The 27,450-nt window shown below is 46.4% G+C and overlaps 1 protein-coding gene across 2 annotated transcripts in view; it reads left to right on the forward strand.

The window, feature by feature from the left end:
• The window catches only part of LOC136611353 (potassium voltage-gated channel subfamily KQT member 1-like), a 65,874-nt gene extending 45,497 nt beyond the window's left edge, over positions 1-20,377 (forward strand). For both annotated transcript variants that reach the window (XM_066590879.1, XM_066590880.1), the window contains exons 13-17: positions 7,890-7,965; positions 8,808-8,902; positions 15,877-15,917; positions 16,528-16,589; positions 18,802-20,377. In XM_066590879.1, coding sequence (XP_066446976.1) covers positions 7,890-7,965; positions 8,808-8,902; positions 15,877-15,917; positions 16,528-16,589; positions 18,802-18,960 — 433 coding nt within the window. In that variant the 3' untranslated portion in view covers positions 18,961-20,377. The remainder of the gene's footprint in view (positions 1-7,889; positions 7,966-8,807; positions 8,903-15,876; positions 15,918-16,527; positions 16,590-18,801) is intronic.
• Positions 20,378-27,450: the final 7,073 nt, after the last annotated feature.

The following is a 27,450-nucleotide window of genomic DNA, read 5'->3' on the forward strand; positions in this document are numbered from 1 at the left end:
GCAAATCGTTGAAGAACTACTGGGATCGGCCCAGGTTTCTTGTTGGGAGGGAACAATGTCCGCAGTGAGACCCCTGATCCTCACATTGTTTCTGCGGTGACGATTCTCCAGATCATGTATCATGGGGTACAGCTCTGAAATCTGTTGTGATTGTTGATGCAACTCCTGTGAGTGCGAGTCTATGGTATTAAAGATTTGGTCATGGGACTCTTCTACCGCCTCCACTCTCTATCCTATGCCGTGGATATCCTACTGCAGCGCTACGATGTCTTTTTTGTGTGACGTTTCCATTTTTTGGAAGAGCTCGCTTATTTCGCCTTTAGTGGGCAAAGCACAAAGATGTTCCCTCCAGTCCCAATTTTCCTGGGGAACACTGGGCTCTGGGCAGAACCCCGTGCAGGGTCGCACTTTTCCTGCCTATGTTCTGGTGCTGGGAGGTCGGGCGGTATGGGTGGCAGCTTCCCCCTCAGGTCACCTCTAGGAGGGAGTTGATGTTCCTCCGTGGTGTTGCGTGCTTCTGCTGGCATTTTCTTCCCCTTCTCTTTGGTGGGGAAAGATGGTGGGGGGTGTCAGGGTGCGCTCCTATCTTCGTGCCTAGTCCTCCATTAGGGGGGAGAAGCCCCCTTTCAGTTGCCCTCCTGAGGGGCACCAGTGTGCCTGTTATTCTTCCGGTCTGCACTGGCAAGTGTTGGGGAGTACGAGATGCCCCCCCTGCTCCTTCTTGCTGGACTAGCGGTGCCTCTGGGACCTGTTGGGCCCCGTAGTCTGGGGCGCTGTGAGTGCTTTGAGGGGTTTTCCCAGGGCTGTCCTCCTGCTCCTGGGGCTCTGCCATGGTGCAGTTGGTCAGAGGACCCGGTGGCTCCGCTCCTATTACCTGCGGGTTGGCGCCGCTCCCACCCGACATCTCACCGCCGGCCTCAGACTTCTCTGTGTCTGCCGTGTTCTGCCACCAGCTGATCAAGTGGGCGCCCGTCTTCTCCTCTGCCGGCGCCATCTTGTTCGTCTCCCCGCGCTCCTGGATCTGCTGGAGGACGGAGGTAAGCAGAAAGGCCCCCTCCTGGCACGCTCGGCGTCTTCTTCGGGGTCTCCTGTATCCTCCTCTTCACCATCCTGGTCTCTGTCGGGGTCCCGTTGCCATCCGGGGTCTGTTTAATAGCGCTAGTTTTGGGAGCGGTGCAGGGACACGTCCTAGCCGCTCATCCGCAAGCCATGCCACTGTTTTATTATTTTTTGATGTAATGACTGGGAAAAGGATGTTCTTGTTTTTTTTTTTTTTATTTTACGGTAGTTAAAAAAATTCTATTTACTCACTTGAACTTTTTTTTTAGTACTCACAGTGACTTGAACTTATGATCGTCTGTACAGGCGGTCTATTAGGACATGCCACAGGTATACAGTCTTTTGCATCTCTGGCTGCCATGACATCCAGATGGCATCTCGCGATCTCATCGCAGGGTGGAATCTTCGGGATCCCCAAATGCCAACTGGGGCAATTGATAGCAGCATTCAAAGGGTTAACAGCTGCGATCGGTGTAATCTCCGATCATGGCTCTTGCAAGCGGGTGTTGGCTGATAAAAATGGCCAACTTCATTCAGAGACATCTAACTTATGTCGTACATGTACAGCACATGTCGAGAAGGGTTAATCGATCCCTTACATCAAATGACAGACAACAGTGATGAGTACTCTGTTGTCTGAGACTACAAAGATCGCCATTTTTCTCCATGTGGCTGTTTCTGGTACTGCAGCTCAGCAGCTGAAGTAAATAGGGCTGATCTCCAGTACCAGATATGACCATAGGGAGAATAGAGGCGCTGTGTCTGTGGATAAAAGCATGCTCTTTTTCAGTATCGCTTGCTGATTGGCCTGTGCCCTCTGCTTAGTGACCCTTTCACCCCTATATATGTTCCCGAGTACATACGTGTGCCCTGTATAACTGCTGTTCTTTATATCCCTGGCAGCACTATGAGCAGGTGAGGGTGTGCTCAGGTAGATGCCGTGTAAAGGTGGTGCTCGGTTCTGATCGGGGGTTTTATGTATAGCAAAAAGTTCTGCAATTTTCACATAGGCCTTGTTTTTAACTTCCTCACCATTTTTAAGATCTCTGCTTGCTGTCAGTGAATCTGAACATTCTTGTCCTCATACAAACCTCTGCTCACAGAGTAGTTTGTCACAGTTGTATCCATTGTAGACAATCCACATCAGCAGCACAAATCTCTTCCCTATCCTCGACTCCTGTTACTCACATTGATACATTGTAACAAACAGCAGCTGTGGGAGTTGAACTATAGGAGATTAGGATGAATGAAAATAGCAACTTTTTTCATTTACCTACAGTAAACAGAGATGGTGAACATGGGGAGGGATAGTGGCAGCAGCATACAGTCCACTTTTATACAGGCCCTCTTGCAGTGTGCACGTGCTTCCGTTGTGCATGCAGTGTGTGTGTCCTCACTTCTACTGACTGTGTGAGTGGTGGTAATTTGCAGCTTTAGGGTGCATTCAGACGACCGTATATCGGCTGGGTATTCACACCGGCCGATATACGGCGTCTCTCTCTGCAGGGGGAGGAGGCTGGAAGAGCCGGGAGCAGTGCTCTGAGCTCCTGCCTCCTCTCCACCCTCCTGCACTATTTTCAATATGGAGAGGCGGGACGGGGGCAGAGCTATTTCCCCCGGAACTTAGCCCCTCCCCCATCCCGTCTCCTCTCGTTGCAAATAGTGCAGAGGGGCGGAGAGGGGGTGGAGAGGAGGCAGAGAGGGGGCGGGAGCTCAGAGCACTGCTCCCGGCTCTTCCAGCCTCCTCCCCCTGCAGAGAGAGACGCTCTATATCGGCCGTCGTGAAAACCCGGCCGATATACGGTCGTCTGAATGCACCCTTAGGGTGCATTCACACAAACATATATCGGCTCGGCTTTTACGCCAAGCCGATATACGTCGTCCTCATCTGTGGGGGGCGGGGGGGGGGGGAGGCTGGAAAAGCCAGAAGCAGGAACTGAGCTCCCGCCCTTCTCTGCCTCCTCTCCGCCCCTCTGCATTATTTGCAATGGGGAGAGGTGAGACAGGGGCAGGGCTAATCCGCGGACCTTAGCCCCGCCCCGTCCCGCCTCCTTCCATTGCAAATAGTGCAGAGGGGTGGAGAGGTAGCAGAGAAGGGGCGGGAGCTCAGTTCCTGCTTCTGGCTCTTTCATCCCACCCCCCACCTTTAGAGAGAGACAACGTATATCGGCTCAGCGTGAAAACCGAGCCGATATAAGTTTGTGTGAATCCACCCTACCTGTGTGTATCCCTGTGCTGCAGTAATTACCTGTGTGCATCCCTGTGCTGCAGTAATTACCTGTGTGTACCCCTGTGTCGCAGTAATTACCTGTGTGTACCCCTGTGTCTCTGTGCTTACCTGTGTGTATCCCTATGCTGCAGTAATTACCTGTGTGCCTCCCCGTGCTGCAGTAATTACCTGTGTGCCTCCCCGTGCTGCAGTAATTACCTGTGTGCCTCCCCATGCTGCAGTAATTACCTGTGTGCCTCCCCATGCTGCAGTAATTACCTGTGTGCATCCCCGTGCTGCAGTAATTACCTGTGTGCATCCCCGTGCTGCAGTAATTAACTGTGTGCACCTCTGTGCTGCAGTAATTACCTGCGTGTATGTCTGTACTGCAGTTATTACTTGAATGTATGTCTGGGCTGCAGTAATTACCTGTGTGCATGTCTGGGCTGCAGCAATTACCTGTGTGCATCCCTGGGCTACAGTAATTACTTGCATGTATGTTTAGGCTGCAGTAATTACCTATGTGTATGTCTGGGCTGCAGCAATTACCTGTGTGCATCCCTGTGCTGCAGTAATTAACTGTGTGCACCCCTGTGCTGCAGTAATTACCTGCGTGTATGTCTATGCTGCAGTAATTACTTGCATGTATGTCTGTGCTGCAGCAATTGTATGCATGCATGTATGTGTTGCAATAATTACCTGTGTGCATGTCTGGGCTGCAGCAATTACCTGTGTGCATGTCTGGGCTGCAGCAATTACCTGTGTGCATGTCTGGGCTGCAGCAATTACCTGTGTGCATGTCTGGGCTGCAGCAATTACCTGTGTGCATGTCTGGGCTGCAGCAATTACTTGTGTGCATGTCTGGGCTGCAGCAATTACCTGTGTGCATGTCTGGGCTGCAGCAATTACCTGTGTGCATGTCTGGGCTGCAGCAATTACCTGTGTGCGCCCCCGGGCTGCAGTAGTTACCTGTGTGTATACCTGTGCTGTAGTATTTCCCTGTATGTGCCAATGCTGCAGTAATTAACTGTATGTATCTGTTTGCTGCAGTACTTGCCTGTGTTTGCCCGTGCTGCAGAAATTACCTCTGTGTATACCTTTGCTGCAGTACTTGCCTGTGTGTTCCTGTGCTGCAGTAGCTACCTGTGTATATACCTGTGCTGCAGTACTTGTTGGTGTGTGCCTGTGCTGCAGTAATTACCTGTGTGTATATCTGTGCTGCAGTAATTGCCTGCGTTTGCCAGTGCTGCAGTAATTACCTGTGTGTACACTTGTGCTACTGTACTTGCCAGTGTGTGCCCGTACCGCAGTAATTACCTGTGTGTATACGTGTGCTGCAGTACTTGCCTTTGTGTGCCCGTGCTGCAGTAATTGGCTGTGTGTATACCTAAGGGTGCATTTACACGAACGTATATCGGCTCGCTTTTCACGCCGAGCCGATATACGTTGTCCTCATCTGCAGGGGGGGGGGAGGCTGGAAGAGCCCAGGAGCAGGAACTGAGCTCCCGCCCCCTCTCCGCCTCCTCTCCGCCCCTCTGCACTATTTGCAATGGGGAGAGGTGGGGCGGGGTGGAGCTAATTCGCGAAACCTAGCTGCGCCCCGCCTCCTTTCATTGCAAATAGTGCAGAGGGGCGGAGAGGAGGCAGAGAGGGGGCGGGAGCTCAGTTCCTGCTCCTGGGCTCTTTCTGCCTCCCCCCCCCCCCCTGCAGATTAGGAGGACGTATATCGGCTTGGCGTGAAAACCGAGCCGATATACGTTCGTGTGAATGCACCCTTAAGATTTTTCACAGAGGCAAAAGCAGTCTATAGTAATTTTAGAACCCTTCACGGAATAGACGTAACTAAAAACTCAACTTTTATTAAATACAACATTAAAAATTATTTTTATAGGGCTCAAGTCACGCACACAATATATTGCCACACCACAACAAAAATTGTGTGGATAAAGGTGTGGCAATAACTTGGGAAATTGGGGGTCACACGAACATGTAATCACCCCTACATATGGCAGCGATGCACTCCTGTGTGCCAATTTCCCAGAAACAGTAATAAGTAACGGACTTTAGAGCACACTAATTTGAAAGATAACCTAGGTGTGCAAAATTGGTAGTCATCCCAATAGACGCATAGGAGATGCGTACTATTAAATGATATGCGGTTCATGGTTCAACGTGTTTCGTTGCAGATGATGCAGTTCATCAGGAACCGTAGTTTGATTACAAATAAATTGAAAAAGGATGTTTCCCAAAAGATTAAATAAATAGATAGATAACTACCCACCCCTATAGATAAAGGGAGAAGGGAGATATTTTGGCAGCAAACCAGATTATGGTAGGTTCAATAATAAGGAGGTATATCTGTATCCTATATTGTGGGGAATGGTATAGATGATATAACCCCACATGGATAGCTTAATCTCCTATTTCTAATTCTTCCACAAAAAGTGTCAAATGTTTCTATGCAGAAGGCAAAAATAGCTTTTCTATTGCTCAAATAGATCCTAGCTCAGAATCTGGAGATAGCTGTCTAAATTCCCAGTAGCCTACCATCAAGGTTACATGGCCAGACTCTATCTTTATTATTTTGCATCGTATCTTTGACTTTTAGAAAGGGAATTTAGACAGCTATCTCCAGATTCTGAGCTAGGATCTATTTGAGCAATAGAAAAGCTATTTTTGCCTTCTGCATAGAAACATTTGACACTTTTTGTGGAAGAATTAGAAATAGGAGAATAAGCTATCCATGTGGGGTTATATCATCTAAACCAGGGGTGTCAAAGTCATTTTCACCGAGGGCCACATCAGGCTTATGGTGACCTTCAAAGGGCTGATTGTAAGACAGTATAGTAAGGGCCTGTTCACACAAGCGTATTTTCGTACATAATATGGAGTGAATAGAAGCCATTGATTTCAATGAGTCATTCACATCATGTATATTGTCACACAGCATGACCTATTTTGTTGCGTACTACGCACCCTCAATAGGCCATTAAAGTTAATGGGCCACGCAAATACGTGGTGAATGCGCAGGAAATCTCTGTATTCACTGCACAATTGCGCACCATTTCAGTGGCCCATCTGTGTTCTTTTTTGCATGCCCAAATATGCAGGCATAAGCGATTTTTGATTGCACAAATAGGCAGCGTATTTGTGCGACTGAAATACGATTACGCCCGTGTGAACGAGCCCTAATAATGACCCCTTTAGTGGTCGCAGTAGTAATAGTGACCCCCACAGTGGCCCCAATAGTAACAGGGTACCCCACAGTGGCTCCAGTAGTAACAGGGTACCCCACAGTGGCCCCAGTAGTAACAGGGTATCCTACAGTGGTCCCAGTAATAAGTGACCCTCACAGTAATATATACCCCCTCAGTAGTAGTAACCCCTCAGCAACATCATCCCCAGCAGCAATATTACCCCTCCCCCAGCAGCAATATTAACTTCCCCCCCTTATACTTACCTCCTTCTTGCAGTCAGTGCCGCTCCCCCTCTGCTCGCGCTGAGCCCGGATGCACACTGACGTCAGTGTGTGCGCCCGGTACGCTTCCTCCCTCTCCTGCGGAACTGAAGAGCAGGGGACTCAGGGGAGGAGGATCAGCGATAACAGTGCGATTACCAGGAGCTGCGGCACCCCAGCTGGTAATCGCTGCAGTGATGAGCCGCGTCGGCACGCCGCGGGCCACATAACACGCGGGCTTTGTGTTTGACACGTGATCTATACCATTCCCCACAATATAGGATACAGATATATCTCCTTATTATTGAACCTACCATAATCTGGTTTGCTGCCAAAATATCTCCCTTTTCCCTTTATCTATAGGGGTGGGTAGTTATCTATTTCTGGGAAATTGGTACACAAGAGTGCATCGCTGCCATATGTAGGGGTGATTACAAGTTCGTGTGACCCCCTCAATTTCCCCAGTTATTGCCACACCTTGATCCACAATTTTTTATTCTATTTAATAAAAGTTGAGTTTTTAGTTACGTCTATTCTGTGAAGGGCTGTGTGTATACCTGTGCTACTGTACTTGCCTGTGTGTGCCCTGCTGCAGTAATTACCTTTGTGTGTCCTGCTGCAGTAATTACCTGTGTGTATACCTGTGCTGCAGTACTTGCCCTTATGTGCCCATGCTGCAGTAATTACCTGTGTGTATACCTGTGCTGCAGTACTTTGCTGTGTGTGCCTGTGCTACAGTAATTACCTGTGTGTATACCTGTGCTGCAGTACTTGATAGTGTTTGCCTGTGCTGCAGTAATTACCTGTGTGTGTATACTACTGTATGTGTATTGCTACTGTACTTGCCTGTGTGTGCCCCTGCTGCAGTAATTACCTATGTGTATCTGTGTGCTCATGCTGCAGTAATTACCTGTGTGCATACCTGTGCTGCAGTACTTGCCTGTGTGTGCCTATGCTGCAGTAATCACCTGTTTGTATTTCTGTGCTGCAGAAATTACCTGCGTGCTCTTCCTGCATGCCTTGTTTGCACAGTTATTATGAGAACTCTCAGTACTGCAGTAGCACCAATACACCCACCTTTCCCCCATAACCTCCATTAGTAGTACTACTACCCCCAGCATAATTGCACTGAGACTTCAACCTGTCTCTATTATTGTGTTCCAGGCTGACAGACGCGCATCGGACGGCAGTGAAGGTCACCCGTCGCATGCAGTATTTTGTTGCCCGCAGGAAATTCCAGGTACCAGACAATGTGAAGCTTCCTGAATATTATCCTCTGCTTTACTCACAGCCTACTGACACCTACTGACTGAGTCACATCATATCTTATATTGCAGCTCCTGAGCTCACATGTCCCAGTATCCTCTACTAGTTCACTGTCTCTGCAGACTGTTCTGGGAGATGTTGCCCTTGCACCACAGAGCTCTCAGCAATAATAGCCTGCCAGGACAGTGTACAGCGAATCCAGTTGTAACTAACTAAATTTTGATGCAGCTTTGGCTGTGACTGAGGGTGCGTTCACACGAGCGCATAAACGGAGCGTTTTTGCGCCCAATCGTATAAACGTGACCATCTGAGGCATTGGTTTCCAATGTATTCGTTCGCACGGGCGATTTTACGGCGCGTAAAAACGGCAACCCGAAAAAAAACGGAACATATGCGACCGAAATACACGCCAACGCATATTCGATGGCCGAAAAGACCGTTTGAAAAGTAGGAACAAACGAAAATACGCTTTCTAGCTCTGGTCGTGATCGGCGAAAAACGTTCTTTCCGGCGATTATACGCTGCGCTCGTGCGAACGTAAATACGCCTACGCTCGTGTGAACGCACCCTGAAGTATATGTCATGATATAATTGAAATGCTGTACAAGCTAAGTAGAGAAAAATATGGACAATGCCACTGACCTCTAATCTAAATGCTGTAAAGCTAAAATCATTAGAGGCGGAGCTACGCTTTAATACCACATCTCTATGTTATTCCCACCTCATCTGCCCCTCCAGCTATGTGTGATACATATCATCCATCCTGCCGCAGTCCCTGTTATTTCTTTATGCTTCCTTCCCTCCCCACACTCCCAGCAAGCTCGGAAACCATACGATGTCCGTGATGTGATTGAGCAGTATTCCCAGGGACATCTAAACATGATGGTGCGGATCAAGGAGCTGCAGAGGAGGTAACCGTGCAAATCCTGTCTGGCAAGTTATGCAACCTTCGTGACAGGCCTGTTTTGTGCCTTAAGGACCACATGTTACATTGCAAGAGACGTAACTCCCTGACCGCCGTATGAGGGCTTGTGTGTATGTGGGAGGAGTTATATATATTACCGGCCGCAATCCGGGGTCGATGTAATGGGCCGTAGGACCTTTATTACATTTTTTTTTTGGGGGGGGGGGGGGGGGAGGAGTGGGATGGAAAAACTTCCAGCAATTCTGCCATTGTTTTAGTTTTTTTTTTTTTACGACATTCACCATTCAGTAAAATAACCTGATAACTTTGTTATCTGATCGGCACGATTCCTGCGACACCAAGTTTGTAGCGTTTTTGTTTTTTTTTATTATTCTTTTCTCCTTTTTTGCACAAAAAATAACTACTGACTCTGCATCAGCGCCTTCTAAGACCCAGAACACTGTCATGTTCCCGGCAGCAGAGCTCTGTGGGTCTCGTTGTTTCCTGGAAGAGTTGTAGTTTTTATTGGCACCAGTTTGAGGTACAGGTGACTTCTGGATTGTTTTTGGAGGTGAATGAAATAAAAATAGTAACATTAGTTTTTATAATTACTTTTACGGTGTTCACCACCACAAAAAATAATATTTTCATTCTCTGGGTCATTATGAACGCAGCAATACCTGTTTTGCGCTGCTTTTTTAAAATTGTTTTATATTTATCAATTTAAATCGGGTTTTTGTGGGGAAAAATGTATATATTTTTTAACTCAATATTTTAAATTTTTTTTAACTTTCTTGAACTTTTCTTGACGCCATTTTTTAGACCCTAAAGGGGACTTGAAGATGTGATTGTTTGATCGCTAGGATGGTACACTGCATTACTTATACAGTGCATTCTGCTAAGCTTATCAGTCTATTAGATTCCGCTGGAGGCAGGGCCTAATAGGCTGAGTTAAATGGCACACATTGAGGCTTCCGGCTGCCATGGGATTCCATTGGTACGTTGCAATCGCACTGTGGGGTGCTGATGGGTAACAGAGCCCCCTCCCACTGTTATGTGCTTACATGCGGCAGTTTCTATTGATAGTGGCATGTACAGGGTTAAACTGCCAGGATCTGAGGTTTCTCTGTCCCTGGCAGTTAGAGCAGGAGCCTGTCAGTTGTCGGCTAAGTCACTGCCTTAAAAAACAATGTATGTGCAGGTTTAAAAGCCCATTAGTGACTGTTGTAAAAAACAAAATTTGTATTGGCCATCACTAAGGAGTTAATATACTTTGTCTTTCAATTCGTTACGGTTTTCAATATCTCTGCTTGCTTTCAGTAAGTGGGAAAATTATTCTGTACATCCAGAGACGGTAAACATGTACAGACCTAATACTTCTTACAGCTAAGGGTTTGTTACAGTTGTATCCAGTCTATATAATCTTCTATGAGGTGAACACATCAGCAGCACACATTTCCCTTGGATGCTGATAGTTTGTTACATTGTATCAGTGCAGGAAACATGTATCAATCTGGACTCTTAACCAGACCAAGAAATGAAAATGGGGGTCTAGAAGGGGGTGGGGTTAGTACAGCTAAAACTGACAGAACAGCCAATACTACCATTAGTAGCAAAATGAATATAAAGAACAACAACAACCATATAAATTGTATGGCAACGAATGCAAGAAATCGGATCGGTAAAGTGGGTGAGCTTGAAGCGAGAATGTCTGATGAAAATTACGATATAGTAGGAATAATGGATACATTGCTTGATAATAAGTGCGATTGGGCGGTGAATTTACAGGGTTACAATCTCTTCAGAAGAGACCGTGGAAACCAGAAAGGGGGAGGGGTATGTCTGTATGTTAAATTGTACTTAATGCTGAGGCTACGGAAGGATATAGGTGCAGAAGATTAACACGTGGAATCCCTGTGGGTAGAAATACAGGGAGAAAAAAAATAACAAAATCCTAATAGGGGTTTTCTATAGACCACCAAAAGCAACAGAAGAAACTGAAATCATAGTATTTAGGGTGCGTTCACACGAGCGCATAAACGGAGCATTTTTGCGCCCAATCGTATAAACGTGACCATCTGAGGCATTGGTTTCCAATGTATTCGTTCGCACTGGCGATTTTACGGCGTGTAAAAACGGCAACCCGAAAAAAAAACGGAACATATGCGACCGAAATACGCGCCAACGCATATTCGATAGCCAAAAAGAGAGTTTGCAAAGTAGGAACAAACGATAATACGCTTTCTAGCTCTGGTCATGATCACTGAAAAACGTTCTTTCCGGCGATTAAACGCTGCGCACGTGCGAACGTAAATACGCCTACGCTCGTGTGACCGCGCCCTTAGGGTGCATTACCACGAACGTATATTGGCTCGGTTTTCACGCCATGCCGATATACGTCATCCTCATGTGCAGGGGGGGGGGGGATGGAAGAGCCATGAGCAGGAACTGAGCTCCCGCTCCCTCTCTGCCTCCTCTCCGCCCCTCTGCACTATTTGCAATGGGGAGAGGCGGAACAGGGTGGGGCTAATTCTCGGAACTTAGCCCCGCCCCTGTCCCACCTCCTTTCATTGCAAATAGTGCAGAGGGGCGGAGAGGAGGCAGAGAGGGGGCAGGAGCTCAGTTCCTGCTCCTGGCTCTTCCATCCTCCCCCCTCTGCACATGAGGACAACGTATATCGGCTCGGCATGAAAACCGAGCCGATATACGTTCGTGGGAATGCAGCCTAAGGGTGCGTTCACACGAGCGCATAAACGGCGCGTTTTTGCGACCAAACGTATATACGTGACCATCTGAGGCAATGGTTTCGAATGTATTCGTTCACATGGGCGATTTTACGGCGCGTAAAAACGGCAACCCGAAAAAAAACGGAACATATGCGACCGAAATATTCGATGGCCGAAAAGATAGTTTGCAAAGTAGGAACAAACGAAAATACGCTTTCTAGCTCTGGTCGTGATCGGCGAAAAACATTCTCTCGGGCGATTATACGTTGCTCGTGCGAACGTAAATACGCCTACGCTCGTGTGAACGCACCCTGAGGCAGATAGAAGAGGTGACAAACTGCAATGAAGTAATTATTATGGGGTACTTTAATTATCTGGGTATAATATGGAAAGACAAAACCTGCAAATCTCACAAGGGTGATAAGCTCTTGTGAACAATTAAAGATAACTATCTTACCCAACATGTGCGGGAGCCGACTAGAGGGAGGGCCACTCTGGACTTATTATTAATAGAGATGAGTGAGCACGCTCGTTTAAGCCAGATACTCTTCTCCACCGCCCCCCCACATTTGCTTGAACGAGTAAGCAGATACTTGAGAAGAGCGATGCTCGCTCAAGTATCTGCCTTAAAGGAGCGTGCTCGCTCATCTCTGATTATTAACTAACAAACCGGTCACGGTGGTGCAGGTGTAGGGATACTTGGGAAATAGTGACCACAATATAATTAACTTCCAGCTGTCATTTAACAAGAAGCCTTATCATGGAGCAACAAAAAAAACTAAACTTTAGTGAAGCAAAATTTGATCAGCTCACAACTGCTAGCCGTAAAATTAATTGGGATAATGTCCTCAAAAATAACAGTACAGACGACAAATGGGAGAAGTTTAAAAACACATTAACGACCTCATGTGAGCTGTTTATACCCTTTAAAAATAAAAGAACTACACGTAGAAGGAAACCAATGTGGCTTGACAAGACGGTAAGGGGGGCAATAAATGAAAAAAAGAAAGCGTTTAAACTACTAAAACAAGAAGGCAGCGAAGAAGCACTAAAATCATACAGGGAAAATACAGAACATGTAAAGAAAAGATCAAAATTGCTAAGGAGGAGGCAGAAAGACTGATCACCAAAGAGAACAAAAACAACCCTAAACTATTCTTTAATTTTAAACAGTAAAAGGATTTGCACTGAAAGTACTGGCCCTTTAACAAATAATGCAGGAGAAACCATAGAAGAGGATGGGGGGGAAGGCAAACCTATTAAATAGTTTTCTTTCTAGTGTATTCACGAATAAAAATGAGATGCAGGGGAATAAAACGAACCCCCCACTAAATATTGCATACCTAACACAGGAGGAAGTGCAGAATCGGTTAAAGAGGATCAAAGTCGATAAATTGCTGGTCCCCGATGAAATACACCCAAGGGTTCTAAGGAAGCTAAGAGACGTGATAGCTAGACTGCTATTTCTTATATTTATAGACACTATTGAGACCGGGGTTGTACCACTGGATTGGCGCATTGCCAATGTGGTTCCATTATACAAAAAGGGAACCAAAAGAGAGCCTGTTAACTATAGGCCGGTAAGTCTCACTTCAATAATTGGAAAAATATTTGAGGGATTTCTGAGACGCCATCCTAGAATACCTCAAGGAGAACAACGGCATAACTCCTCACCAGCTTGGGTTCATGATGGGTTGATCATGTCAGACCAATTTGATCAGCTTCTACGATGGAGTAAGCTCTAGGCTTGACCTGGGAGAGTCTATTGATCTGGTATATCTGGACTTCTCTAAAGCATTTGACACCGTACCACATAATAGGCTGATATATAAAATGAGACAGCTCGGACTGGGCGAAAACGTGTGTATCTGAGTAAAGAATTGGCTCAATGATAGAAAGCAGAGGGTGGTAATAAATGGTTCGTACTCTGATTGGGCCACCGTTGCTAGCGGGGGACCACAGGGTTCAGTATTAGGCCCCATCCTGTTCAATATATTTATCAATGACCTGATAGAGGAGCTGCACAGCAAAATATCGATATTTGCAGATGATACGAAATTATACAAGATAAATAATACAATGCAGGACAATGTGCGGCTACTAACGGACCTAGGTAAGCTGGGGGTTTGGGCAGAAAAATGGCAAATGAAGTTCAATGTTGATAAATGTAAGACTATGCACATGGGCAGGAGAAACGGATATCACTAATATACACTAAATGGGGTACTGCTAGGGAAAAGTGATATGGAAAAAGACCTGGAGGTACTAGTGGATTGTAGATTTAACTGGAGCAATCAATGCCAGTCAGCTGCTGCAAAAGCAAATTAAGGCTTGGGGTGCATTAAAAGAGGTATAGGGGCAAAGGACGAGAACATTATCCTCCCACTATATAAGGCACTTGTCAGGCCTCACATGGAATACTGTGTGCAGTTCTGGTCACCGGTGCTCAGGAAGGATGTTGCAGTGCTTGAGGGGGTTCAAAGAAGGGCAGCTAAATTAATAAATAGAATGAGAGGACAAAAATACCCAAAGAAGCTAACAAAACTGGGATTTTTCACCCTGAAAAAAAGACGGCTAAGGGGTGATCACATAACTATGTATAAATATATTAGGGGACAATACAAGGATCTCTGTTTATACCTAGGACTGCGTCGGTAACAAGAGGGCATCCTCTACGTCTAGAAGAAAGCAGGTTTCATCACCAACACAGAAAAGGGTTCTTTACTGTAAGAGCTGTGAGACTGTGGAACTCTCTGCCTGAGGACGTGGTGATGGCAAAATCCATAGAGGAGTTTAAGAGGGGACTAGACGTCTTTCTAGAATGCTACAATATTACAGGATATAGACTTTAGGTGACCAGCGGGGTTGATGATCTCAAATGTTGATACAGGGATTACTCTGGCTGCCATTATGGAGTCAGGAAGGAATTTTTTCCTCCATAGCAGCTAATTGGCTCTCTGTTTTTTTTTTTTTTTGCCTTCCTCTGGACCAATAAGGGGGAGGTTAAAATAGGCTGAACTAGATGGACATTGTCTTCATTCAGCCTAACATACTATGTTGATAGTGTTCAGCACGGTGTTTCGAACACGACGCTAAACACTGTAAAACACTCTCATTGATTTCAATGGGGCCTCGCAGACTAGCGTTCGAACCCGGAAAAAAATATTGGCATGTTCTTTATTTTTGCTTTTTTCAGAATGCATCGCCCATTGTTTTCATTGGGTTAGGAAAACACATTGCACAGCCTACGATGTGCACATGGGTGCGATGCGAGATTTCCCCACTGAAGCCGGAGGATCGCTACTTTACCTGAAGTGATGTGAGGTGTTTTTCTTTGAAAACGCTTCCTATCTGCAGGTAAATCGCACGTTAGCGAGCGCAATTTTGGGTCGAGTTTCACGGCCTGATATCGCGCTCAGCTGTGTGTAAGTAGCCTTAAAGGAGATGTCCCGCGCCGAAACGGGTTTTTTTTTTTTTCAACCCCCCCCCCCGTTCGGCGCGAGACAACCCCGATGCAGGGGTTAAAAAAACCACCCGCACAGCGCTTACCTGAATCCCGGCGGTCCGGCGTCTTCATACTCACCTGCTGAAGATGGCCGCCGGGATCCTCTGTCTTCGTGGACCGCAGCTCTTCTGTGCGGTCCACTGCCGATTCCAGCCTCCTGATTGGCTGGAATCGGCACGTGACGGGGCGGAGCTACACGGAGCCGCTCTCTGGCACGAGCGGCTCCATAGAAGACTGCTGAAGACCCGGACTGCGCAAGCGCGGCTAATTTGGCCATCGGAGGCCAAAAATTAGTCGGCACCATGGAGACGAGGACGCTAGCAACGGAGCAGGTAAGTAAAAAACTTTTTATAACTTCTGTATGGCTCATAATTAATGCACAATGTATATTACAAAGTGCATTATTATGGCCATACAGAAGTGTATAGACCCACTTGCTGCCTCGGGACAACCCCTTTAAGCTCACAGAGAATTAGATACACTTGTAACCAAGCCTCAGCTATGAGAAGTACTAGGTCAGGACAGGTTTTCAGCTTCTGGATGTGTAAAAAATAGCAGTGCCATTCACTGGCAGCAAGCAGAGATCTTCAATGTTGTGAGGATTATTGAGATATGTATAACGTACAGGACATTTATGATGACACTTCCTCTCCTATAGAGATAAGCGGTGTCAGAGGTGTGTGATGACAGGATTTGGTGCTGATCGCACGCAGACATGGTACAAGCTAACGGATGTCCTTTTCTTTACAGGTTGGACCATTCTCTGGGCAAACCGGGCCTCTTCCTGCCAGGTATCCTCCCATGTCCGTCCATGAGTGTATAGGTGTGACTATAGAGGGCGCAGGCGTGGTAGCTGCATTGGGGCCCTAGTGCATATAGGGGCCCCAGGGCCCTTTAGCCATATAAGTGGTATGAGGATTTCAGTTGTATAATATGCACAGATGCTACACAAGGTGAGGCTTTCATACCCCTCCTTACCAGGCTCAGGTCATGGTCTGTACCATACGGCGTGCACATAATAGTGCCATACAGCATAGTGGCATACGGCATGCACATAATAGTGCCATACAGCATACTGTCATATGGTGTGCACATAACAGTGCTATATAGTGCTTACATCATGCTACCACATAGTAAATGAAACAGCAATATGATACTACTACTTTAGATACTACTTACATTCAGAGTCTCCATAATGGTGCCTTACAGTACACATATAATAGCGTCATACTGTGTCCAAATAATATTACTATTTTGTGCTCAAATAATGTGGCTCCTATGTTCTATAACACTATTGTCAGGCTAGATCATGATAGGCAGGCTGATGGAGGCCATAGGGGTCAGTGGCCTTTTTTCACCATCCTCTGATCCATACCTTGATTATAATCTTCTTCTCCACAGAGAAGGGTGTTGACAAGGGCTTCTACACGGTTGGCTCACGGCTCATGCGTCTGGAGGAGAAGGTAATGACCCGTGTGTATCCCGTGCTGCAGTAATAGTCCATGTGCATCCCTGTGCTGCAGTAATGACCTGTGTGTATCCCGTGCTGCAGTAATAGTCCATGTGCATCCCTGTGCTGCAGTAATGACCCGTGTGTATCCCTGTGCTGCAGTACTTGCCTGTCTGTACCCGTGTTGTAATAACTACTGATGTGTATCTCTATGCTGTAGTACTCACCTGTGTGTGCCCATGCTGCAGTAATTACCTGTCTGTACCTATCCTGCAGTAATAACCTGTAGGTCTATATTGCAGTACTTATCTGTGTGTGCCCATGTTGCCGTAATTACCTGTATATATTCCTGTGCAGTAGTTACCTGTATGTATCCCTGTGCAGCAGTACTTACCTGTGTGTGCCCATGCTTCAGTAATTATCTGTATGTATCCCTGTGCAGCAGTGCTTACCTGTGTGTGCGCATGCTACACTAATTACCTGTATGTATCCCTGTGCAGCAGTATTTACCTGTGTGTGCCCATGCTGCAGTAATTACCTGCATGCATCCCAACACTGCAGTATTTACCCATGTGTGCCCATGCTGCAATAACTACTTGTGTGTGCCCATGTGGCAGTACTTGCCTGTGTGTATCCCTGTGCTAGGTTTTTCCTATTTCTATAAGTACATCCTGCCTGGGGGTCAGACATTTGTCTGGTACAGTAGCGGTAGAACTCCTTAAAGGGGAATCCAATCTTTTATTGATCTTCTGACATGTCTCAGCCCTGTAATGTGTAATTCCCCTTTAAGCAAGTGGCACTGCACCTTGCAGTCCATCCGTCTTCATAAAATAAAGTGTATTTATCTGACTTTTCCTCGTGTGCCCTTCCTCACTTTTGTCAGTGACCTCCTGGCAGTGTAACACTTTCCCAGGATGCAGCCTGGCACATGAAGGGTAGAACCTAGAGCCGGGGTCAGCGCTGCGCCTCCTCTTCCACCTTTTGACTCTTGTTCCTTGGAGCACAGAGACACTCGGGGGTCTCATTGTGGGTTCTCGCTGGCTGCTGAGCTGGAACAAGGTCTGCTGACTTGGCAGTGCCACCCAGGTCTGGCATCGCTGGGCAGCTGGATGGACTGAGTGCGAGTATTGTCTGAGTGTCCTGGAATCAGCTAGCCCCCCACAAAACGTGGCCCCCCAGATATTCTGCATCTAATGATTCGTCTGTCACTCAGTAGCTGATCCCACATTCCCTCCCCCCCCCCCCCTCCCTTCCTTCTGGCAAGTGTCAGTGGAGCTGTGGGGAACACAATTCGAGTGGGCAAAATATGCCAGTACAGAACCCATTCATGTAGCCAGCCTCAGGATGGGCACAGAGCTTGGGATGAAGAGTGTGCCAGTCACCTATCATAGCCTTAGATACACCAGGACAGTATCACACATAAAAAGGCTTAGCTACACAAGGAAAGTATCATACGTGGTAAGGTTAGATATACCAGGACGGTATCACACATTACACATACAGCAGGACAGTAGCGCACAAAAGAGGCTTAGATACACATAAACTGTATTACACATACAAGGCTTAGACATGCTGAAGAGTAGCACACAGGACAGGCTTAGCTACATCAGGGCAGTCTAACACATAAAATGCTTAGATACACCAACACTGTATCAAACATGCTAAGCTTATGTACATTACAGGCTTAGATACACCAGAACAATTTCATAAAAGGCTTAGTTACACCATGACAGTATGACATATGATAGGCTTAGATACACCAGGATAGTATCACGCATCACAGATTTAGATACTCATCTCGGAAGACAGTATGACTCAGACACAGGATTGGATACACCTGTTCAGCAGATAGTATCACACATGATAGAATTTAGATATAGCAGCTCAGTAGACCGTATCATGTGATAAGCTTAGATACAGGGCTCAGCTGATAGTAACACACATGATAGGCTTAGATACATCATCTCTAGCAGACAGTATCACACATGATAGGATTAGATACACAGCTCAGCAGACCGTAACATGTGTGATAAGCTTAAATACATAGCGGTGTACCACCCCTGCAGGTTATCTAATAATCACAGTACACATCTTAGTCTTTCACCCTGCAGTTACAGGGGTGTCTGCGCCTTCTTGGATTTGTGTCTCCCCTTTTCTCCACATGTATTGTGGGTTGACCATGCTCTGCACTGATTAATGACTTCTTGTGCCCCTCCCCCATCCAGGTGTCTCAGATGGACCACAAGTTGGATGAGATCCTCCGTGTCTTCCGAGCTTACGTGGTGCCAGGGGAGGACCAGATGTTGCCTCCTCAGCCCACATCCCCCTCGCCCCACCGGCTGCACCCTTCTCACAGCTCCCCAACCCCCAGCCGCCGATTCTGAGCACTTCTGTCCATCTCTTCCAAGGGTCAGGAGACCCAACCGACCACCACCACCTGTGACCCGCGCGGCTGTAAAGGTGGCCAATGTCACTGACTCCATAAGAGGCTTTCCAGGACTGACTGAAGAGTCAACCAGAGCTCCTCCATGCGCACCACATAGGGATGCCACAATGGTGCCACCAGAAGAGATGCCACGCGACAGGTGCCAGGAGGTCAAGAAGGACCAACTTCATGGTCAAGACGTGAAGCACAGCTCCATAAGCCACAATGAGGGGAGCCTCCACCACCGGGGAGAGACCCTCCGCCCTTTAGGCATCTCCCATAGCGCCAGCAGCCATGGCCGCCTGCTCCCGGGCACTCTGCCTACTTCTGGACCATATATCATGAATGTCTATGCAGAACATTGCACTCACCATGACAGAGGGGCTGCGGGTTCTGCTGGCTGCCCCTCCCTCCCCGCAGTACTCTGCCTGAGCACATAATGACTTCTATCCTCACTGAAATTCTGCTACTTTATAGCCATCACCTAAGACTCGGGGCGAGATCTTGACCCTCCGGTTTTTTGAGGGGGTGAGAAGGGTTAAAAACCCATTTGCCTTATGTTGCCCCCCCCCCCCCCCCCTTGGACATGAGCAGAGGCATAACATAAAGCTGCTGGGAGCCAATGTAAAATCTGCAATGGGGCCCCCAACTATAGTGCTGGCCGCCTCATACGAGGAAGAAAGACCTGAACAGGCCCCCCAAAATTCCAGGGCCCGGTGTGACCGCCTCCACTATAGTTACAGCCCTGGATGTGAGTTTCATCATCATCATCATCATCCACGTCTCTGGAAGGGGGTTGTGACTCGTTTCCAGACATACTCATGAAAAGATGCAAATATATGCAAATGAGCCTGAAAGGGAATAATTAAAGACTGTGTAGCGGACAGATCTATGGTTGTGCTTATTATATACAGGGGAGGGATCTGCATACTCCGAAGTTTTGAACAATGAAAAGAGGTCCTATCAGGACCTGACAGGGCACGCCAACTTTATACAAAGCCACACCTGCTGTATCCCATAATATTACCCTTTAGGGACCCTGTTACAGTATTAGTGCCGCTCAGTGACCCCCTCTCACTGATTGTGACCCTTAGTAGTAACAGTGACCTCAGTAGTTGCCCCAGAAGTAACAGTATACCAGTTAGTCACCCCAGTAATAAAAGTGACCCCCACAGTTGCCCTAGTAGTAATAGTGACCTCTGCAGTAACAGTGCCCCATTAGTGGCCCCAGAAGTAACAGTGCCCACAATAGTGGACCTGATGGTAACAGTGACCCCCATAGTGGTCCAGTGGTAACAATGTCCCCAATAGTAACAGTGCCCCGTTAGATGCCCCAGTAGTAACAGTCACCCCACACAGTGACCCCAGAATTAACAGTGCCCTCCATAGTGGCCTCAGTGGTAACAATGCCCACATTAGTGACCCCAGTAGTAATAGTGACCCCATTAGTAGTCCCAGTCTAATCCTTTCCAATCCACTGTATGATGTCTAAAGACATTCTGATTGAAGGCTGTACAGCTCCGACGTTGGAAGACGTCCTGTAGGGTATTCTTACTGTAGATTACTGGCTGCTCTGTTGTTGGGGGCCTCTCCAGCATGTCCCATACCGCAGTACTGGCTCTAGCCAGCAGATGGCGCCATTGTATAATAGCAGAAAGAGAAAGCCCCGCTAGGAAACCCTGAATCCAAAATTGGATTGCAAATGGTTAATAGTGACCCCCATAGTGGACCTCCAGCCACCTGAAAAGCATTTCACTCACTTGTGGTCCCAGCCCACCAGCTGCGACACCCCTGCTGTAATCAGTGCAATGTCTGACCTCTCCAACAGCTTCTGCATGCAGGCACACAGAAGCCAAGGGGGAGTAGTCAGGGGTTGCACGGCTTACAGCAGGGGTGCTGCTGCTGGGACTACAAGTGAGTGAAATGCTTGTTGGGGGGAAGGAAGGTGGGACATGCCTCCTGCCACACGGGACTGTGGGACAGAATCCAGGACAATTGGGTGACGTGGCCTTGGTCATCCTGGCTGCAGACAAATACAAGTGACCAACAGTCCCATGTCACAGTGAAGAGACCATAATGGTTGTACAGTGGTGTAGGCAGTCATCATGGATTCCAGGACACAAATTGTCTCCTTCGGTTCTATATGATCTGTTGAGGGTGGTGGGGCCGTTGAAGTAGGGTCGAATAGGCAGTGTATTACCCTGAGCAGGGGGCCCTCCAGTTCTTGACAGCAGGGGTGGCACTGGTACCAATCTCTGGGCATCCCCCTCTATGTACATCCTGACGTTTACATTACTTGTCGGCGCACGTTTGCCCGTGTGGTGCCTTGGGCATTTCCGTGGAACGTCCTGTGGGCGGGCACACTGGCAGCCTGTGCATGACCATAAAAGGGCACAAATCTAAAACCTGAGAGATTTTTTTTTTCTGCTTTTAAACAATCTGTTCATTAAAATACACTGGCTACTACCATGGCTACACAGCGGACATAATATGCTTACGCCCGTCAAAATGCCGCGTTTGAGATCAATGCATTTTACAGTTATTTCTAGCAGCATTTTGAACACTTCACAGCATTTGACAACGTTTTTTAATGCACCCCATCATTGAGGTGTGTTAAAATACACGAAAACGCACAAAAATAGAACAGTCCAATGCTCGAATATCGCAGCTTTTGAGCACAGGTCTCTGAGGCCCCATTGAAATCAATGGAAGCGCTGTACTGGACTAAGCGCGACATTCGGAACGCCACGCTAATCGCTGTAAAAAGCATCCAGTGTGAGAGCAGTTTAAGAATCTCGCTAAAGATTTGCGCTGGAGTCTCCTTTAAAACATGGGCTCCGGGAAAGAAAAGGGTTAACAGGATATTCTCAGGAGGACTTTCCATGTGGGTAAGGATGTTTGTTACAATGTAGCCGTCTGAAAGCAGAGGATTGTCTAGACTGGATACATTATAACAAACCCCCAGCTGTGGAGAAGTGTGAGGTCGGGATGGGTATCAGGCCCTAGAAAGTGAACAGCAAGCAGAGATCTTGAAAATGAGGAGGCATTGAAACTCTTTACATAAGACCTGACCCCATCCCATTTGAGCCCATTTTTCATTTTGACACTTGTGTTGGTCGATCAATATTTTTTCCTTCTCTGTAGATTAGTCGCAAGCCCAAACGCCATTTTTCATGCTGCTGTCACTTTGTCGCACCACTGTCGTCTACAATTCATTGGATACTGTTACAAAAGGAGTTTTCTGGCGCCTGCAGAGGACATAAAGGGGGAATGAAAAGGGAAGCTCTAAAGTCGCGGCATGTCCTTAAAAGGGGGGTGGGGCAGAAAACAGTTGTTCACTGCTGCCTGCAGACACTCATTATTGTACCGCTATTCACCATACTTTACTGCTGCCTGCACACACTCATTATTGTACCGCTCTCCATGCTTCACTGCTGCCTGCAGATACTCATTATTGTATCGCTGTCCACCGTGCTTCACTGCTGCATGCAGACAATCATTCTTGTATCACTCTCCACCATGCTTTACGGCTGCCTGCAGACACTCATTATTCTACTGCTCTTCACCGTGCTTCACTGCTGCCTGCAGACACTCTCTATCGTACCGCTCTCCACTATACGTCACTGCTGCCTACAGACGTTCATTATTGTACCGCTCTCCGGCCCTTCATTGAACAGACTGCCTTCTGTTACAGCCAAATATTTCACATTGTGACTCCTCAGTCCAGAGCACCTGCTGCCATTTTTCTGCACTCCAGTTACTATATTTTTGTGTATAATTGAGCACCATGCCTTATTTTTATGTTGACTTTTTGGCTGTGATTCTTCCATGAAGACCCTTCTGGCCAGACATCCCTGCACAGTAGATGGGTGTACCTGAGTCCCACTGGTTTCTGCCATTTCTGAGCTGATGACACTGCTGGACATCTTCCATTTTCGTTGGACAGTTAGCATGATGTGGCTTTCATCTGCTGCACTAAGTTTCCTTGGCCGACCGCTGCATCTACGCCCCACATGTTGCCTGTTTCTTTGTGCTTCTTCAGAAGAGCTTGAACAACACATCGTGAATCCCTGGTCCAATGTGAAATATTTGCTGAGAGGGACTTTGCTGATGCAGTATAACTACCGTGTTTCTGCGAAATAAGACCCTGTCTTATATTAATTTCTGCCCCTAAAGAGGCACTAATTCTTATTTTCAGAGGTCTTATACTTACTTAGCAGGCTTGGTCCAGGTTTCTCTCGCTGCTCTCCACAGTTCCAACGCGCTTCTTGCCTGGCCGCTCATAATAATCAATACGTTGGCTGTGATTGGTTAATCCAACGCTGCATTGATTGGCTGAGCAGCGGTCGAAGTACCAATCACAGCCATCGGATCCTGGAGGTGGGATTTGTGGATCTTGTAACCAGGAAGTGATGTTGTATGAGCGCCCGAGGACTGCCGGCATTGGGCCAAACTGCGATGAACTTCTAGGAGAGCAGCCAGATTGTAACTAGGGCTTATTTTCGGGGAAACGGGGTACCTTGTGTTTTGTTGTTGTGCTGAGTCTTGTCGTGGTATATGACCTGTGACATGAAACTGTATTCCATAACTTCACCTTTATAGCAGAGTTTGGCTGTCGCTCATCCAATTTTAAGACCTCTACACAGCTGTTTCACTTAATGACTGTGTTTCAATATACATAAGGAAATGATGATCACTATCACCTAATAGGTATAATGGGTTAATCACACTCCTGATTGTAATCCCACATAATCGCTGACTGTACAAGTGTCCTTAGAAGAACTGCTGAAGGTGAAAGACGTAACACCAAATACTGATGGGATTTATTTTTCTCTTTTGTTCAATCATTTTGTATTGCTTTTGCTCAACAGGACAGGAGAGGCAGTGCTGTGCAGTATATATATCTGCTCCTCCGTACAGCGGGATCCTACGCCGTATGTGCGTGGAGTGAGTGTACGTGACCAATCAGAAGGACACATTACACAATTCCAATTTTCCACCTTAAGCGTTTGTCCCGCCGCCTCTTTGCTTCACGTATGACTTCAGGCCACGCCCCCATTCTGTGTTCCTATTGGTTCCTGCTCATGTCAATCCACCAAAATAGAACAGAAAAAAAAAACCCTGAAAAACAACTGGAACACGAAGGAAAAACAAGCTGTGCTCGTAAGATCCGCACACACAGTTCAAATCTGTGTAAAACTTTGCGCGTCGGCTGCGTGGTCACACGCCGGATCGTTCCTAGTAAATACATCTCAAAAATAAATGGATTGTTTTAGAATTCACGTAACGTCCTTAACACAAGATCCCCGAGACCTCCGCGTCCTCACCTTCTCATTAAAAATTTATGCTGACTCTTGGGAAAGTTGGGTAACAGCCAATATGGCTGCCTATACAGCACCCACCGTTCACGCAGCTTGCCAGAAGCACTGAATGGCATTTTTTGCTCAAGTATACAGAAACGCAATACTGAACGAAAAAGGTTCGTCCCTCAGGACTCTGGGTGACCGCCTTCAAGAACACGTAGGTGTAAGAGAGAAACCACCTGTGCTGCACAAGCTCAGAGCTTGCTGGGGATTGTGGTTCTGCAACAGTCAATAAAATACAGTGAGGGTCTTGGGCCTCTATATAGTGGTGGTGAATGCAGCTTTGAATGTGACTGGAGTACAAGACATGATACATATATTACAAAGTACCTGCAAAGTTACTGAACTGTGTCATGTGACCAGGGAGTGGGCACTGATTCAGCTAAAGGGCAACTTGTGCCCAGATATGCTGACGACCATGCCAGTTGTCCAAGCTCGGTAAACCAGTTGCTGCCAGGGTCCGAGGAGCGCTGCTATGGTAAGCAGATTGGCGTGCCCTGCCTCTGACTACTGGTGTCAGAAAACGCACGGGGAAAGAACCCGGAATTTCAAATGGGTATATTTACACGTGTTTTTTTTTTTTTCTCACTGCGAGAAAGACAAATTACAGTGTGTCCTATTTTGGGGTGAAATCACTCAATATCTTCAAAGGACTTGCAAAAAAAAATTGCATTACATGCACATGCTATCGATTTTTTAATTTTTTACTACTGAAACATGTGGTTTTCACGCTCGTGAATATTGCAGATTGCAGCAATGCAATGCGCTCCTCTATCAAAGTACATCATAATCACAGGTTCAAGAGTGCGTTATCGCGCTTGCCGTGAACACGGACCTTTAGGCTGGATTCACAAGGGGTGATTTTCATGCTCAAGTTCCGCCCGTTAGTGATATGAACAGAACTCACATGTGAAAAGTCCCCATTTATTTCAATCTATATATTCTTTCAGACCATAGAAGAATTGCGCAGTATCCGATTTTTGGGCGATCCCTTACAAAGAAATGCCCATTATGTTCAATGGTTTCCCAAAGAAAAAGCAAAAACTGCACCACCGCACTTGTATACTACATAATTTGCATGTGAGTGCAATGTAATTTTTTTCTAGCAGTTTAATGGAAGTCCATGCGATTTTTGTTCATGTGTATAAACATTGTAAGAACAGATGTGATGTTTACTAGCTAAATGCATCACAATCACAGGGGGGAAAAAATTTAAAAGCAAAGGTTTAACCTCTTCATGACAGCCCTATTTTGTGCTATAAGGAACAAGCGATTTTTATCATTGCAAAAGCCATAATTCAGTGACAGCCATATGAGGACCTGCGTGTATAGGGACCAGTTATATATATATTACTGGCCGCACTCCAGGGTTTTATATATTTTTTTTTTAGTCCCTGAAGGAGACTTGAATAGTACACTGCATTACTCAGGTAGTGCAATTTTCTATGGCTCTAACTGCAGCGCAGTAGACTCTGCCAGAGGTGACATCTAATGGACCGAATTACATGGCAGACATTGAGGCCTTGGGCAGGCTTCCAGGTCAGATTCCGCATGCTGAAGCGCACAGTGGGATCCGACCCTGCGCCCAGTCAGCATCTACACGTACCTGTCATTTCTTTCTGTACTTGGCAAGCCTTCGGACATGTGCAGTAGCTTTTTTTTTTCCTCTTTTTAAATCCCTGCTTTTCCCTCACCGTCGCTAGGCGATAAGATGGGTACCCACGCCCTTTCCACAATGTCATTACGGAAGGCCCACGGGTCAGACTACTTCCATTGCCTTCAATGGAATCCGCACAGAAATAGAGCATGCTGCGATGTTTCCTCTGCGAGCGAAAAATCACAACTGATTTCTGCTCATGTGCTATGGAAACTATTTGCTGCAGAATTTGGAGGTGGGCGCCCACTTTGGATTCGCCAATGCAAATTTAGCCGTGTGCAGCCGGCCTAAAAAGTGGATGTGCAAGTTTAAAGCCCATTAGTGAGGTCAGTAAAAAGGTGTATTGTGGTCAAGCCTATACTTTGTTACGGTTTTCAATATCTCTGCTTGCTTTCAGTAAGTGGGAAAATATCTAGACGCGGTAAACATGTACAGACCTAGTACTCCTCACAGCTGAGGCTTTGTTACAGTTGTATCTGGTCTATATAATCCTCTACAAGTTGAACACGTCAGCAGCACAAATTACCCTTGGATGCTGATCGCTTGTAACATTGTAGTAGTGCAGGACACATGTATCAAAGCTGCAGTCCATTAGTAATGTCTGCAGAAAGGCGTATTTTGGTCACGAAGGGGTTAAGAGTGCAATATCGGTCCATCTAATGTAGGTGAAGGTGTCACCAGCAGCTGCAGCTCCAGCGGGTCGGATTGAGAAAGGGATTACAACTTTTTGTGCATGAATTTATTATTATTTTTTCGGATTGCATGACAGAAATAAAATAAAAAAAATTTTTTCAAACTTTTACGAAAAACAACAAAAAAAAAAACAATGATATTTTCCTCGGCGGCCTCCGGCTCAGTCTGCAATCTTATTCTACAGCCAAATTATTATAAACACAAAGAGATCAAAAAAAAAAAGTTCTTCTACAACAAGAAACAAAATAAACGTTTATATATAAACAGCATTTTTACAGATGCACAAAATCTGCCGCTTTGGCTTTTTGGAAAAAAAATAAAAATTCTAAGATTAAACAATTTTTTTTTTAAACTTTTTTTTAAAACATAAATAAGTTAGTAGAAGGTTCAGTGTCTTTACACGGCAATTCACATACACACCTCAACATTGGTCACCAAAGAGTTTGCTACATACAGACAGCACGCACATACGGCGGCGAGGACAGAGGGTCGTTATTGCCGGGTAGAGCTGGTCTCCACTACCCAGGAAGTGCATTACTGGTACGTTATAAGGCATCGAGGATGATAAGGATGAAGCATCTCAAAAAGTTGACCTAAAAATCATATATGGATATGGCGATTGAAGAAAACATGATGTATAACCCCCGATGCTTGAGGAAGATTTTTTTTAAATGGCGCATTGTACTGTGCAGACATAATTTTTTTTTTTTTTTTTAAATCCCAAAAATAACGGAAA

The sequence above is a fragment of the Eleutherodactylus coqui genome, chromosome 2 (genome assembly GCF_035609145.1).
Source record: "Eleutherodactylus coqui strain aEleCoq1 chromosome 2, aEleCoq1.hap1, whole genome shotgun sequence".
NCBI classification, from domain to species: domain Eukaryota; kingdom Metazoa; phylum Chordata; class Amphibia; order Anura; family Eleutherodactylidae; genus Eleutherodactylus; species Eleutherodactylus coqui.